This window comes from Cyprinus carpio, chromosome A16 (assembly GCF_018340385.1).
Source record: "Cyprinus carpio isolate SPL01 chromosome A16, ASM1834038v1, whole genome shotgun sequence".
Classification (NCBI taxonomy): domain Eukaryota; kingdom Metazoa; phylum Chordata; class Actinopteri; order Cypriniformes; family Cyprinidae; genus Cyprinus; species Cyprinus carpio.
The window spans coordinates 93,925-110,862 of record NC_056587.1 but is presented as its reverse complement, the minus strand read 5'-3'; the positions used below and the strand labels follow the sequence as shown (position 1 = coordinate 110,862).

Genomic DNA, 16,938 nt, shown 5'->3' with positions numbered 1-16,938 from the left:
TAAACAAGCATGCTTGCGTAGTTTCTTTCAATGCATGTAGCGTTAGTTGTTTCTATCATTGGCGCATGCGGCCAGAGTCTCTACACGCGCGTCATACCATATGACTTGTGTCAATTTCAAGTGTATATCAAACAAAAGCATACATTCTTTATCACACCAAGCCATCATACACAGCAAACATACTCATGCTTACAAACATTGGTCACATTTTAAGTGGGTAAAATGGTAGAAGCAAACATACCACGCGCAACCCTCTTTTAGCGTACAGTAACGTCAGGGGCGGATTTAGTGAATTGGGGGCCCCAGGCAAATGGGGCCCTATACATTTGCACACATTTACCTAGATCAACCCTCGAGGTCCTTTTTTGTCGTGAATGCTTTGCTGCTTTGGTGCCACATTGTTGTGTCCAATGTTTCTACATTTTTATGTACATGGTTTCGGGATTCTTTAATTTCACGGCCAGATTAGCAGATACTATTTCATGTTGTAGACCACGAAATAGCAATTGATTTACCGTTTTTTTTAGTTTTTACTAAAACAAAATAAATGATAAAATGATGTCACAACTGAAACTTTTATATTTCTGGGATGAGTCAGATAGTATAATAATTTAAAACAGATTTAGCATGACGCATTCTTTATCCAACCAAGGAATTATCAAAATGCACATTCTTTGCAGTAGGAGGTGCTTTTGGATTCCGAAAAATAGTGGTTTCCCCCCCAACGGGTACAGCTCTAAAACAAAATCAGCTCGTAGCGCTCATAATGGTACATCAGGTGCGTAAGCCTACATTTTATTTTATCAGTTTAACTTAGGTGTCAATCAATTAAACTATTAAATCATGATTACATGGCATGATTGGTCAGAGTTAGGAATAAACTTAATTGCACATTTTTTATCTGTTCTAAATGTACCTTAAATGAATATTTCCACAGACAATGCATTAAAGGCTATTCCGCAGACTAAATGGCATGTTTGACAAAGCTTTCAGCGTTGCACATATTTAGTCATTGTTACCAATATGCACACCTGTAACACTGTTCTCTTAAGGCATTTTAATGCACGTCCACAGAAACAGCTCCGTAGGTCATGATGTTTTTCAAGAACTTCATGTCTCCATGCAAAAAAAAAAACAGAAATACTAGCTTTACACTTCTCTTTCTTGGCACTGAGCCTTTACACAGTTTGCATTTTTCGCATTGACGGGCAGCTCACTTTCTGAACAGGAAATGTAGCATTTGATATTTATTATTACATTGTTTGAGCCACAAAATGTATTTTGATGCAGCAAATTCTCAAAACTGTTTTCATTGATTACACTTTGACTGTTTGGGTTGTCAACACGGGGATGAATCTGACATAGTGACTGAAACGTGGTTCCTCTCCCTTCCGAGAAGTTCTCTGCATCTGTACTGCCGTCGTATAAAAATTAGGCTACAGAACTAGCTTGCATTAAGCTTGCTTTGAGTCAGCTATACTTATAGAAAAAATTAGAGAAGCACATATCAGTGTTTTAACTGAAAGCGCAGGTCCTTTCCGTCTGAACGCAGAGAGGGGTGGAGAGTGAAGTCGCGCGCTGGGAAAGAGGGACCTCGCGCTCTCGTGCGGAAGTCAGCTTTAGTGATACAATTTGTTTTGCTACAATACACAAGAAGCACGTTCAACGCGCAGACGATTGTCGTGCATAAACCTAGTAAACAGCAACCGTTCCGCGTGTCCGCGTTAATGCGCATTCCTATATGGAAAAGCATTAGGGGGCCCTTGGCTTTTGGGGGCCCAAGGCATCGCCTACCTTTGCCTAATGTGGGTAAGTCCGCCCCTCCGTTTACCCATAGTCTTACCTTAACGCACGTCCACGACAGCTGTTATGCCCATTGTTACAACGGATGTAATTAACGGAATATCCTGAAGGAGTATAAAATGCCCTTCAATGCCTCAGTAATGTGTGTAATGTCTCAGACAGTGGTTCACTCACTGTGTAAGTTGAGCCACTCTGCATTCAGGTTTGCGAGCGCACACGTGACCTACGTCACGACGTCACACGGTGTGTCGGGAAATGTAGTTATGTTGTGGACTCACGAAAGACCCTAAAATAAGAGGGCCACGTGTTACCTTTGAGAATCATCATCTCTATGCTAGTGTTCTCCTAAATGGTGACTAAATTAAAATTACCCGATATATACACGTTGGAAAATTAAAATATTTCTCTTTGAGAGAAAATGAAACAAAACTATTGATGACTCCTGCACCTCACAGATGTTTTTTATTATTTTTTTTGTCCAATCAAATGCTAATTAGAATGAAAAGTCCCTCAGTGAACCCTTTAATATGTCTCACCCTGTTTTGCGGTTTCATTAGGAATTTGTCTTTAAAGGAAAGAAAAACTGTGCTTGTCAAATGAATTAACAGACATTATTTTTAATGTTTATATATGAAAAATGAACCAAAAATGGTTCCATTTTTTGCCTGAGTATCTGAAAACAGCTTCTCTGATTTTATACAATTGTACAATATCAGTAAAAAAGTAGAAAGCAGATCTTTAAAACTTTAGTAAAATACAGTACATTAAAATATTGACGTATCCATTCTATTCTCCAAAAACACATTTAAAAAAAACCTAGTGTTTTACACTGGGTAACATTTTTCTACATTTACCGCTAACATTAATTTCTATTAAAAAAAAAAAACATCCTAAAATTTCATCTGATTTATGTAGGTGGTTTAATGTAGGATCCTACTGAATATTAACACATTTTTGTCAGGGTGGCACCTTGTGTAGTAAACATCAGTGCACTTGAGGATTTGATTCGGCGCTAAGTGTCTCTGATATAATGCTGATGCTTTGTTCTTCTTGACTGAATTTCTGCTATGAATCACATTTTGTCCAATAGCATGCCGGTTTAGATCTTCTCAACGTAGTTGCCAGGAAACATGCCTTCCTTTCCTCGAAGACGGCCTTGCCACCAACCTGAGGGATCTGGGCAGACAGCACATCGTGGGTTAGTGCAGTATTCGCCAACCCAATATCATCTGTATAAAGTTCAATTTTAATATTATAAAAATAGATTACCTTCAAATAGGATTTCTATGATTTCATCTGCTTGAAAGCTGAGCTCATCTGTGTCCTGAGCATCGTAAGCGTAGACTGCTCTGCATTGTGGGGTGCGGGGTCTGGGTTTGGGTTTGGGTTTGGGTTTGGGACCCCCTGAACCCGGAAGAGGCTTGTACTCTTTCGAACGTCTGCGGTGCATTCTGAGAGAAAACACAGAATATTTCATTTGAAAGACTAAAATAAACTGAAATAATAATTGAAATTAAAATAAAAACTAACATTTCTGGTAAAAACTGGAACTAAATTTCTATCACTTTAAAATAAACTAAACTAATATAAAAATTGACATTATTTTTAGTTTTAGTATCTCTGAAAAAACTAATGATGATAGAGTATTTATTCAAATTAAATTCAAATGACATCAAAAACAAAATACTATAATAACCTGAATGAGAGTATTAATTTCTTAATTTCTGAAAGTGCACAATAAATAAAGTTATTGTCTCCCAAAAGAAGGAATCAACTCTAAACGAGTTGTCAATAATTCGAATCCCACTTCCGTGACAGCTGCACATCATGAGGTAACACATCAAGGCTGCAAAGAATCAGTGGTTCAAATTAATTTTTTTGACCGTACCAAAGTAGTACAACCCCAATCTTTTTTTGTGTTCCCGTAATTTTACTGATGACAGCCTATGTAATCTCAGGGAGTTCAACATGGGATTCACAAAATGCTTGCTCTTGAAAAATGGCTCAGTATCCAGTTTATTTGGACCAGCTGGCTCCACTGAATCACAGCCTGTAAGAATGATAAATAATAGATGTTTGTATTTTTTATAGAGCGTTCAGAATACGGAACTATGGCAATGAGCTATCGTTTGAACTCTGCTAAGCCGCTGGTTCTGAACCACTAAGGTCGTGGGTTTGAATCCAGGGTGGTTAATGTTGGGGAAGTCGTGGCCTAATGGTTAGAGAGTTTGACTCCTAACCCTAAGGTTGTGGGTTCGAGTCTCGGGCTGGCAATACCACGACTGAGATGCCCTTGAGCCTCCAACTGCTCCCTGGGCACTGCAGCATAAATGGCTGCCCTCTGCTCAGGGTGTGTGTGTGTGTTCACTGCTGTGTGTGCACTTTGGATGGGTTAAATGCAGAGCACGAATTCTGAGTATAGGTCACCATACTTGGCTGTATGTCACGTCACTTTCACCTCACTTTTTTTTCTTTGTTACTTTTTCTTTTTTTTTCCCAACATGCCCTGTATGCAATAGACCAATCACAACAGATTGAGTCATCTGACCAATCAGAGCAGAGTAGGCTCATGGAAAGGAGGGGTTTAAGGAGACTGAATCTTAGAATTGCTTCAAACAAATCGTTTGAGAATCGTTGGAAAATTAGGTGATATTAAATGAATATTTTGATAAAACGAAAGCATTTTTTGACCTTGCATGCATGTAAACCTATTGTAGGAGGCTCCCAAAACTATATTAGGAACCTTAAAAATGGCACAATAGGGCAACTTTAAAAATTTGTGTCACAGTTGTTAACATACTGATCTGTGATCTAGTTTCAGCCAAACAGGTTTTAAGATTGTAAAGTCTTCAGTCAGTATGGCTTGGAGGATATAATATATTTAATTGCATTCATCTGGGATTCTGTCATATATTCCATCATCTCACCCTGCCACGCCCTGATCAGGAACATTCATGAAGCCCATATCAGTGTAGATCTGGCTCTCGTGTTGACTGCGGTGAGATCCCTGGAGTCTGGGAAGGGTAGGCTGATCCATACTGGACTGCTGACGGAGCAGAGAGTTCCTAACGGCAGGCTGCCCTTGGGTTCCTCTTCCTCGACTATCAGACTTAGGAGGTTCTGAAATCACAGGCCATAGGAACGTTTCAAAACTATTTCTAAAACAGCTGAGTGGCAAATTTGTGAAATATGTAAAATTGTGGTCTTACCACGTGAATACTGGCCTACATTGCGATTTTGGTTTCCCATGTACCTGCTTTTTCGGTTGTCACGGCGAGTGGGTCCTAAAGAAATGATAATTGTGATTTATTTATTTATATATATATATATATATATAATATATATATATATATATATATATATATATATATATATATATATAGATAGACAGACAGATAGATAGATAGATAGATAAAACACAAACACACACACCACGCATACACTATTATTCAAATGTTTGACGCTTAATAAATTCTTTTAAATAAGCAATGATGCATTACATTGATCAAAAGAACAGCATTTTTAATAGTCATTTTTTGTAACAATAAACTGCTATCAACACTGATAATAATATGAATGTTTGAATGTATTATATGTTAATAAGTATATTTCTTCCAAATGATCATCTTAGAATGATTTCTGCTGAAAATTCAGCTTTGATCACAGGAATAAATTACATTTCAGAATATGTAAAAAACAAACAAACAAACAGCTAATTTAAATTGTATTAATATTAGATCTGATAAACAATTAATCGTGATTAATCACGTCGAAAATAAAAGTTTGTGTTTACATAATATGTGTGTGTGTGTGTGTGTGTGTGTGTGTGTGTGTGTGTGTGTATGTATCGTGTGTACATTTATTATGTATCTATAAATACACACACATACATGTATACATTTTAAAAATATTTATTTATTTTGGATGCGATTACTTACGATTAATCGCTTGACAGCCCTAATTAATATTTCACAATATTACTGTTTTTGATCAAACAAATGCATCCTTGGTGAGCATAAGAGACACTTTAAAAAAATCTTACCAGCCCAAACTTTTGAACGGGGAAATATGTATGTCTCCATGATCACAAAATTGCATCCAAAATGGGCATCAAGAGCATTAAATAGTGATTATATAGCCCATAAAGGTATTACAAAAGTTTTATAAATTCGACTGTAAATACAATCTATAAGAGTATTCTATGAGAGTAAAACACTGTATTGTAAGCATTTAAAATATTTTTACTAAAACTCAAAATTTCAAAGGACTCACTTGCGTTTTTAGGCAGACCGGGTCCAACACTGACCGTCAGGACCTTGCTGCTGGGCTTCAGAACTGCTTCATCACCCTGACCCATCTGAAACTGGATCTGTCGAGAGCCAGCAGATGAAAATGGACCCCATCCTCCTTTCTTCACCTTAAATTCAAGCCTGTTAGAGAAAAATATTGAAATGACAAGACCAACATATCATACTTTTTCTGAATAATACAGCACATGGTAAATTTCTCAGTGAGGGAAACATTGCTCACAGGTTGTTAAACTTCAGAGGCAGCTTTTTCCGTGTTTTTTCCTCGTAACGCTTGTAGAGAAGACTGAGGAACTCGGTTTTAAAGACAGACTGCAGCACACTGTCATACTGATCCTCGTGCACTATGAAGAGATCATCCTGTAGTGTGCTGAGGAAAGAGAGGTACAATAACTGATCTGCCCACCATCCATATGCAATTTAGAAAATTATGAAAACCTGCTTAAATACTGGTTCAAGGCATCATTTACTCGCCCACAAGTTGTTCCAAACCTGTATGAGTTTCTTTCTTCTCTTGAGAACATAAAAGAAGATATTGTAAAGAATGTGGGCAAGCAGTTGCCGGTCTCCAGCAACTCTGACAGTATGGATAAAAAAAGTCTACAAAATATTTTCTTTTGTGTTCAGCAGAAGAAAGAATTTCATACAGGTTTGGAACAACTTGAGGGTGAACAAATGATGACAGAATTTAATTTTTATTTTTGGCTTAACCATCCCTTTAAGAACTTAGAGTTAGAAAGAAAACCCTTTATTTTCATTCTTATTTAAATGTATTATTTATTAATTATTTTGAAGCTTTAATGTAGGGAGAACTTTCAAGGCCTAAAGGTTATCATGCATATTATAAGATAGAGTACCTAAGAGAGACAGACTGGATCTTTTCCACCTCGATCATTCTCTTCAAGACCTCCCGAATCTGGCCTTTCTCAGGACCTTGTTTCACCTTCTCACGTCCAATCAAATAGAGGAACTTAGGGGTGAGAATGAGGTCACGCTTGACAGTCTGTGGGTGTTGAAACAGCATGTGAGTATGTGGTCACATGATATATGTCAGATGAACTACATGTGCAGAATGAAACATCTGCTGGTTCAGTAAACTAGCACAAAATACTACTAAACAGTTGCTCAGTAACTATAAGTTTCAGAATGTTAAATGGGACTTTGAGTCACACCTTAAATCTGCGGTCATATTTGACCACCACGTCAGCAAAATCAACCCTCTCCCTACGACCCACGAACTGCCGAATCTCTGGATGGTTGTCCATGCCAATGTAGTCTCCCATGAAATTGCGGTTCAGACTGTTCTTTCGTCTCTCCTTCTTGTTCAGCAGGACGTCAGAGGCTGAAGTCATTACAGAATCAATGTGATTGAAAATGAAGTACATTGCATTGTATTCTCAAATCCCTATTTATTAAATTTGTCAATTTTCATTGATTGATACAGAAGAAAAAAGGGGGTCCAGAGATGTTTATACGCAGTATAAACCAAAAATATATATATATTTCTAAATTCTTTTTCTGCACGTATCAAAGAGAGGAATCTGAATGAAGTCTTACCTTCCTCTCGCATTTGGACATACTTGCGCACAGCAATGTGTTTGCGCCAGGCTTGCTGGATTACCCGAGCATATCCGTTGTATTTTCTTTCCCTCATCTCCTCCAGCAGGAACAACTAAAGATTGACATAAATCATACTTATTTTTCATAGTCATCACTGTTGCATATCAACAAAATATTTCAGAATATCAACAAAATGCAATCACAAAATGACCAAAGCAACTTTGAGAAGTGTATCAATCATTAAAGTTCACAAGACAACAGCCTGAACATATAAGGTGTGTAACAATTGATGCACTATACACTTATTCTATGCAATAGTATGTACTCAATCGTCTGGTATACACATTTTATATATTTATTTAATCATCCAACATAGGAGTCTGGTAGCCCCTCTCCCTCCAGTACATAACTGTAGTTGAGTGCACAAAGTGTCCAAAATTCCACATTTCATTTTTTCGGTTAATGAAGTGCAACATCCGGCCATCTGAAATGCACTTTTTCACACTACTTATACTAAAAATTGAATATTTTATACAAACAAAATTTTAAAAAACATAGCTATACAAGAAGCCATGTGAAACACAGCTGAAGAATATTCGCTTAATATCACAGAGTTGCTTTTAATCTTTTGCACCACACCAAAGGAATGCATTTAAATAGCCAAACTGCAAAGCAATTCAATTTGTCCATGACTAAATTAAAATGTCCCACCTACAAAAGGAAGGAAGATAACATGGTCCCAAATGTTCAGTTAATGAAATAGGTTATATGAGAAAACATCACATTAAATCACAACTGTAATATATCTGTTCACATCACTACCTTCAAGTTATGAAAAAAGTACATACAGATTCTGGGGCCTTGATGAAGATTTTGGTCTTGCCCAGCTGGTACTGGTCTGAGTCCATATTGACAGATTTTAAAAGGTGCAGGACACCCTGTTTCTCATCTCCACGCCACTGAGGCCATGTTTCTTTAGTCAAGATAGCATATCTGAGCAAATATAAAGAATAGTTACTTATATTATGTCACATTTTGTAAGTATTTTGCAATTTATCAAATCAACTTATCAAAAAAGTCCATATATAGCATTTGGTATCTTGACAGGCATTAGGAAGTGGTGATTGTACCTTTGCAGGAATTTCTTGAAGACACGTCGGAAGGCGTAGCCGGCCCTACGAACACGGATGTTCTCCCGCAGTCCCAGATATTCTACTTGGTGTTTGATGCGGCTTTCCTCCCAGTCGCGAGGCTTTTTGGTCTCGTTGGGCTTGATGCATCGAATGTAGTGAGGGGTGCATTTCATCAATGTCTGAACCAGATTATTTGCCTGTTTCTGTAAGGGGAGAAGGGAGAAAAAGAAAGACAGGAAAATGAACAATAGCATAACACAAATCTACATTCATGTATCATACATAACTGTATTTACACACAGCATCCACCACACTCACAAGGCACTAAATGGGCAGTAACTTTGTTAGGAACTGAAATATAATACATTGTTTAAATCAAATTGTAAGAATATTTTTTAGTTAAGTGTGCATTTCTATGTTCTGTAAATCTGTTATTTTACCTTAATCTTTGAACCTGCAGTTGTGGGACGGCCCCTCTTCTCAGCCTCCAGGTTCTCTGGGAACAAATCTTTGATGAAGGCGCTGTGGATATGACCAGAAAAAGAGATCAATGATTTTGTGATTTATTATTTCATTAAGGAATTACAGCTGAATGCAGATGTTGTGCATCGGTGCATGAGTGCATTAAGGGGCTTTTAAAAAGCTTGGGCTAAAACAGCAGTAAAAATAGCCAAATAACCACTTACAACTCACTGCTCTGCATGAGCTCGATGATGTCACTGAACAGCACATCCCTGTTTCTCTCACAGAAGCCGCTCACATCATATGACACCTAGAAATAAGGGCTCTTATTACTCTCACTAAGGACTTAATCAATATCAGATTGAGTCTACTTGCTGAAAGCAGACTAAAACACTCAGGGCAACTAAATTCAGATTATTAATTTAAGTATAATACTCAGGTTACCAATGAGCAGGCGCACTGAACTCTAGATGAAGAATTAATACACCCTCATTTACAAAGTTGTGTTTGTTTATCAGATATTTTGGCAGATCTGATTTTTGCTATAAGAGTGTAGTACTTTTAGCTCTGTTTAAAATTATGTTTAAGTCCATTTTGTAAAATATCCCCCAAATTCAGTACAAAAGATGTGAAAATTTTCCACATATTTCATCCCGGCCTACTGCCAACCATCCAGGTGCATTTTATAAAATGTGATTTTTTACCATTTATTCCTATTTCTTTTTTTTTTTTAAGTGCCTCTTACCTTGCCTGCATAGTGGTGCACTATGAAACCTTTGTTCCAGCTGCTGAAGTGCTCATGAGTGCCAATTTGCGACTGCAGTTTTTGCAGCAGAGTCTGGTCTGCACCCTCTCCTTTTGCATGCATGGTGGCGCACACATCATCCAGGATGCTCATGATGCCAGGAGGATTCTGGGTAATTAAGGTGCCCATTAGATGCCATTAGTTAAACGGGTGTTGTCATGCATATGACAACCTTTTTGATGCAGAATATCTACAAAGTGTAAACTCACCACTTTGGACTCGATTAAATCACAAACAACTTTGTTGTTAAAGTACTCAATGGGGGTCCATTTGATTCCCTCCTGTACGTACTCTTCCTGCAAATGAGATGGATAACATCAGCAAACCCTTTCCTAGAGACCTCTGTGTGTATATGTTTAATAAAAATTATTCTCATTTCTTTCTCATAAATTATTCATTATTCTCACCTGCTCTGCTTTTAGTGTGAGCTCAATAAAAATCTGCTGCAGTTTTTCATTCACAAAGTTAATGCAGAATTGCTCAAATCCATTTTTCTAGAGCGGTAAAGGCATGTGGTTACTTATAAAATTGATATAACGAATAAAAAGAAGAGATGCATGTAGAAAACATAAATTAACTCACCTGAAAGATTTCAAAACCATAGATGTCCAGAACTCCGATGTTTAACTCTTCGCGGTCTTTCTGCATTGCCTTGTTTATGGCTTCAAATACAAGCACAAACTAATTCAAATGACTTTTCTTTTGCTTTTTGAGACATATACTAACGTTCAAAAGTTTGGGGTCAGTAAGAAGACTTTTACACTCACCAAGGCTGCATTTATTTAATCAAAATACAGTAAATATTGTGAAATATCATTACAGTTCTATATTGTAAAATGTAATTTATTCCTGTGATGTTAAACTGATATTATTCTAATATGCTAATTGGTCACCATGAAAATGGCCACTGATGAAAATTATTTTTTCTGCTCAAGTAACATTTCTTATTATTATCAATGTGGAAAACAGATGTGCTGCTTAATATTTTTGTCAGGATTCTTTGAGTAATAGGATGTTCAAAATAACAGGATTTATTTAGAATAGAAGTCTTTTGTAACATTAGAAATGTCTTTATTGTCACTTTTGATCAATTTAATGCTTCCTTGCAAAATGGAACATACTGAAAAAAATCTTAATAATACTACAAAACATGGGAACACAAAAACATATTTTTTTAGACAATTCAAATTCTAAAAATTCTAATTGACTCACATCAACCAAGTAGTCAAAGAGTCTAGAATACAGGGCTTTGGACAGGGCGTCTCGGGTGAAGGAGGCCTGCTCCTTGTTCAAGGTGACAGAAATAGTCTCGGTTTTGCCACCCCACTTGCTGTCCATGATGCGACTGGTTAGTTTGCTCTTTAGACCGTCCTGATTGATTCCCAACAGGTATGACGGGAATGCCAGGACTGCAGCAGAGTGAGAAAGTGAATGCATTATGTAGCTAAGATAAATATCCTTACACAAGCTCCTCAAAAGGATGACTTGTTTTGAAAACTGGTAAATTAATAAAACGTAAATAAACTCACAGTCTTCACTCTCCACCACAGCATAGTTGCCCTCCTCTCTGAAAGCAATGTTGCCTAGATGGAGTATTCCTGCCACAATCTGCAGCACAGTGTCCTGTGCTTCCAAAGACAGGCCGACCACAGACATGGCAGCCTAAAAATGCAATATTTATCTTTTTTTTTATTCATTATGAGAGTGTATACTGAATGGCTGGAACACAACCAGAAGGTTTCTATTATGGGATTCAATGCTTCACACCCACCATTGTGTCTTTAAACTCTGTTTTGTCATTAACATCCTCCACGGTGTAGGTGTCGGACTTGTTTAAGTACAAGTAGTAATCAGGGGTTGTGATGCCTAAATTCTCTCTCTGCTCCTTGGTGGCTCCTTGCAAGAGCTGATACAGAAACATTGAAGAAAAACAGTGGTATCAACAACATGCACGACTTTTATCCTAATTCAATAATCCTTCATACTGACCTGATTTAGTAAGCTACTAATATGACACAATACAATCCGCAAATGGCCTTAACTAGATTAAATCACACTGCTGAAACATGACACACAACAATTTGCCAGCTTACACAACACATCACACCCTGAAATGACCTTTTCTTGGATCTGTTTCCATGAGTTTACAGCTTTACCTGGTAATATATATGGAAACTCCTTTCCCCATGGTTCTGAGACACCACTCTGGATTTTTCCAAAAGGAAGTTGGAGATCTTTCCACCATCAGGTTCTCCCCCTCGGCTGAACTGAATTTCAAAGTATTTTCCCTGAGGTATGAAATAAACATATTATGCAGTGAACTTAAAGCTTGTGCACTGACATTATCGCAAATGCATGTGTTGGCATACTGCTGCAGAAAAGAAAATGAACAGTAAAGCCTAGTGAAGTACAACTTCACAGCCTACACACACACACACACATAAACTGCACTCCTACAATCAAATCCTGCAGCCAACAAGCTAGAACATGCTAAGAACCAGCATGCTCCAAATGACATTCTTAGAACTTAGATAGCACACCGATTCTAGAGACTAAACAGCAGAGAGACTTACATGTTCCTTTAAATAATAATAATAATAATAAAAATATAATTTAATTAAAATGTCAATATTATTTTATCAGTTACATAATATTATATGCATTTTTAAAATGAATTAATTTTTAAAATAATCATCATTTCTGACTCTAAATACAATTATCAGACATAAAATAATAATAAAAGGATCTAAAATACTTTTCGTTTAAAACAAATCATTGCAGCAAGACTTACAAAGCGACTGGAGTTGTTGTTGCGGACAGTTTTTGCATTCCCAAAAGCTTCTAGAAGGGGGTTAGACTGGAGAATGATGTCTTTAACATGCTAAAAGAGGAAAGAGGAAACAACAATCCATCACAGACAATTCAAGTTTGCCATTTAAGATATGTACGCTAAACTTGTACACTAAACACTTTATTTGTTTAATGTATAAAAAAACAGTTTAAATCATTAAATGGTTATAGATACTGATGCTGACTGGCAATGTATTGTTCAGTGTCACAGAGGAACAAAGAGATCATTGTCAGATAATTGTCTCGGTGAATTCAAAGGCACTACATTTCACATACAAAGAGAACAGAATGTGGGCAATATTAACAAAAGAAACAGTCACACCCACGAGTTAACATGACTTTTGAGTTGAGTTCAATCACACTCTCATTAAGCAAATGGCCTTCTAACGAAAGTCTTCCCAAACCTGTTTGTTAGCCAAACCTGTCTGACCTAAAATATTTACTTGAAGCACCCCCTAAGATTTTAAGTTAATATTTCAATATTTTAGCAACAAATTTGCATGTTCACTGTTTTCCGATGTTTGTTTAATAGTCACATAACATCCAAGTCAACAAATAAAATATTTCATCTTTTTTAAAGTAATTTAATTTGACTGTTTTTATTTTATATTACATTTTTATTTATTAAGTATTATATTTAATAGGTTTAATTACTATATTTAATGTATTATAAATGTAATAAATTATATTTTATTATATAATTTTAATACATTGTTTTTTTATATAATATTCTATTTATGTATTTATTTTTATTATATTTATATTTAATTATTAATGAATGAATATATTTAAATCAATTACTAGCTTTTTATGAAACCCTCCTTCATGAACCCCCAGGCATTTGCAAACCACCATTAAGGAAACCCTGATCTAGCAGATGATAACCCCACCTGAACTTTAGTTCCACCTCCTGAGACTTTGGAGATGTAGCTCATAATGTACTTGGCTGCCACTGTCTTTCCTGCTCCACTCTCTCCGCTGTATTATAAACACATTCAGATCACATATAATGCAAAGCTTTGATGAGATACAAATACTTTAAAGGTGTCTCAGGTCCTTGATCCCTGACCTGATAATGACACACTGGTTCTCTGAGTCAATCATCATGTTGCGGTACATATTGTCGGCCAGAGCGTAGATGTGGGGGGGATTCTCATACTGTGCCTGTGAATGACAGAATACACACACATCGCAGGGTCTAATACAACTGTCCTGGAAAATTAAACATCACATTTGCATGAAATCGAGGTAGAGGCATTATACACATCCTGATTTGCATATGCACTTTCTATGATTTGGACATCCAGGGGAAGATGTTAACAAATATAGATTCGTAGACAGTCTTTGGAAGCACAACAGCAAGACCGGACTTGCTCTGCTCCATCTGGCCATGTCTAAATGACTTATCCTGCAGGAATGATTATTCATCTGAACATTAACTCCATTTATTAGTATCCATGTATTTAGGGCATTGCACAGTAAAGCATTATGTACTGGACACTAATAGAAAATGTATATTGTACTTACAGCTCCCTGATAGAGTTCAATCTCACGTTCTGTGAAATACGGCAGCTGTTTAAAAGGGTTCACTGAGATCAGCACAGGACCAATGTATGTCTGAAGAGTTGTGGTTATGGCAAAAACAAATGCTGGTAGGTGAACAAAAAGCTCTTAAACATGTTAATGATATCTGGAGAGCCGGGAAAAGGGACAACATTCTCTAAATCAGATATTAGCACACATATTTGCATGTAATACTAGCTTTTAAATAAATGTTTTTCCTTTTGAATATATTTTAAAATGTTCTCTTTCTGGTCCAAGTCAAATCAGCCCACTCCAACTATCTGTAATATGATATAGCTGCCGAAGTCTCTTATGCTCAACATTATGAATTTATTTGATCAAAAAACAAAAACAGTAATATTGTGAAATATTTTATAATGCGTTTTATTCTTGTGATGTGTCTTCAGTTTCACACGATCCTTCAAAAACCATTCTATTATGATGATTAGTTTATCAAGAACCACTTCAAATTATTATCAAAGTTGAAAATGGTGCTGCTTAATGTTTCTGTGGAAACAAAATATTCTTAAAAAGTGAAAATAAAAAGTAGCATTTCTTTCATAACATTATGTCTTCACTGTCACTTTTCATCACTGTAATGCATCACTTCTGAATAAAAGCATTCATTCCTTTAAAAAAAGATTTACCGACCCCAAACTTTTCAACTGTAGTGTATATTCAAGTATGCCAGACCAAATAACCAAATACTTATTGTTCATTACAGACATAAGGATACGAAAATGAAGTCATCCATGTATCTTTTCTTGAGGTTATCTGTGATGGCATCTTCACTGATCTTGGAGAGGAGGACCATGTCATCCACACCACTGACCTTCACATTCTGGGTCTGCCAGTGATATTTCTCTTTGCTCCCCTGTATGAGAGAGAAAAACTATCCATTTAAACATATCTCTATGATCACCTGTGAATGAATGCTGACACACTATTGGGTTAAATAAATATTATTTAAATGCATTTGACTATTTTATACAGTTGGCGGCACTGTGTTAGACAAGAGGACTGGTGTTCAGCAGAGTTAATAAGTTAACAAGTTGATTAAAGTGTTAATAAGTGTAAGAATATATGGATTAATGAAGAGCCAGGGACTATGCACAGAGGAGGAAACAACATTTATAAAATACTCTCTGTTATGAGCACTATCATAAGATTTGTGAAGCGTTAAAACCTCTTTGACAGGACTGGACTATGACAATAACAAAACTACTCCTGTACCTTAAAGCTGCACAGCTTTACAAGCGTGCCAGTGCAGGTGTACAACAAAACAAAGACATGTGAGCCATATTTCTCACCCTCAAGCCATAAACAATGCAAATGCTTAGTCGGGTGATTAAGAATTGAGTCTGGCCAATTAAATCTTTGATAAATATAATAAGAGTATTTCGTCCTTGCATAAGTCATTAACAATAATTCTGAGGAAAACTTGGGTTCCCCTCCCAGATCCTAAATAGAAGGGGAAAACGACTTTGAATTCAAATTACTATTATTATTATAATGTGCTTTCACTAAAAATAAATTGGACAGATTTCCATTGTCCTCTCATAAATTCTAAGAATTTCCAAAGTTATTGTGCTTTACATTTTCTTGTCAGATTTCTTCTTTATATAATGTCCTAAAACCGAGTTAGATTTTTTTTTTTTTTTTGACAGGCAAAACACCTAAATATCAACGTTTTTCAGAAGTTATTGCTGATACTAATGATTTGGAATTAACTTTGCTAAAAAGGTAAACAATGATTTCTAAAAGCTAAAATTCTAATAATTCTTCCGATACATTAGTTTTTGTCTACAGTGAAAATGCAGCTTCTATGTTAGTAGTACTGTAGTAGACAGGTCTATAGAACAATACTAGCGTTGTGAGCAGGATTTAGTCGGCTGCAACTCTTAATTTTTTTACTCAACTTAAAATGTTATTTTAATAGTTTATTTCAGGTTTTAAAAGCACTTACCATGATGGATTAAAGGCACTTCCTGTATCACACCCTTGGTAACTTTCAGTCCCGTGTGGACTCTTCGAGGAAATCTTGCAAGCTTCAGGTGAAACTCCAGCATTTATCTAGGCGTCCATTTGATATTCCACCTATAACCTCCCAAACGATTTCTTAATTCTATCCAAAGACGTAAACAACCCTGAATATAGAGTTGCATGTATCGGGAACACTTGAGAAAAAATTAAATAATTGGTTTTACGGGTGTTGTCCATGCATCGGCAAGTGTAGGCAGGTAGCCTCCAAGAGCCTACTGGAGTTTTTCCTTCTTTCTGTTGCGGAAGGAAACGCAGATACTTGCACATAACGGCGCCACCCCACGATCCTGAACGGATTTACCTGTTCTACAGGTAATCACAGCACACTACAAACGCCACTGGAAGCTGAATTGGAATTTGAATCGGAATATCAGGAATGTAATGAAAATCAATATAATGAAAATGTTCTACT

The 16,938-nt window shown here is 36.4% G+C and overlaps 1 protein-coding gene across 1 annotated transcript; it reads right to left on the bottom strand.

The window, feature by feature from the left end:
* Positions 1 to 2,404: 2,404 nt before the first annotated feature.
* On the bottom strand, positions 2,405 to 16,802 carry LOC109104839 (unconventional myosin-Ie-like). Its single transcript, XM_042771917.1, has 27 exons — positions 16,450 to 16,802; positions 15,220 to 15,357; positions 14,448 to 14,537; positions 13,990 to 14,084; positions 13,811 to 13,898; positions 12,862 to 12,951; positions 12,227 to 12,358; positions 11,842 to 11,976; positions 11,600 to 11,732; positions 11,283 to 11,479; positions 10,653 to 10,733; positions 10,478 to 10,564; positions 10,280 to 10,366; positions 10,011 to 10,178; positions 9,490 to 9,575; positions 9,244 to 9,325; positions 8,801 to 9,006; positions 8,519 to 8,663; positions 7,668 to 7,782; positions 7,283 to 7,452; positions 6,968 to 7,113; positions 6,334 to 6,480; positions 6,076 to 6,233; positions 5,013 to 5,087; positions 4,731 to 4,923; positions 3,073 to 3,254; positions 2,405 to 2,979 (listed from the first exon to the last, which is right to left on the bottom strand). Exons 1-27 carry the CDS (start codon positions 16,450 to 16,452, stop codon positions 2,903 to 2,905), a joined length of 3,306 nt encoding a protein of 1,101 aa, XP_042627851.1. The 5' UTR covers positions 16,453 to 16,802; the 3' UTR covers positions 2,405 to 2,902.
* Positions 16,803 to 16,938: the final 136 nt, after the last annotated feature.

Bases quoted from the DNA above. Each gene is read 5' to 3' on its own strand.
- LOC109104839 (XM_042771917.1), bottom strand. The intron at 9,326-9,489 runs GTAAGTGGTTAT...TCATATCCACAG, and splicing joins CTCATGCAGAGCAGTGAGTT to CGCCTTCATCAAAGATTTGT. The intron at 2,980-3,072 runs GTAATCTATTTT...CTGTCTGCCCAG, and splicing joins CATAGAAATCCTATTTGAAG to ATCCCTCAGGTTGGTGGCAA.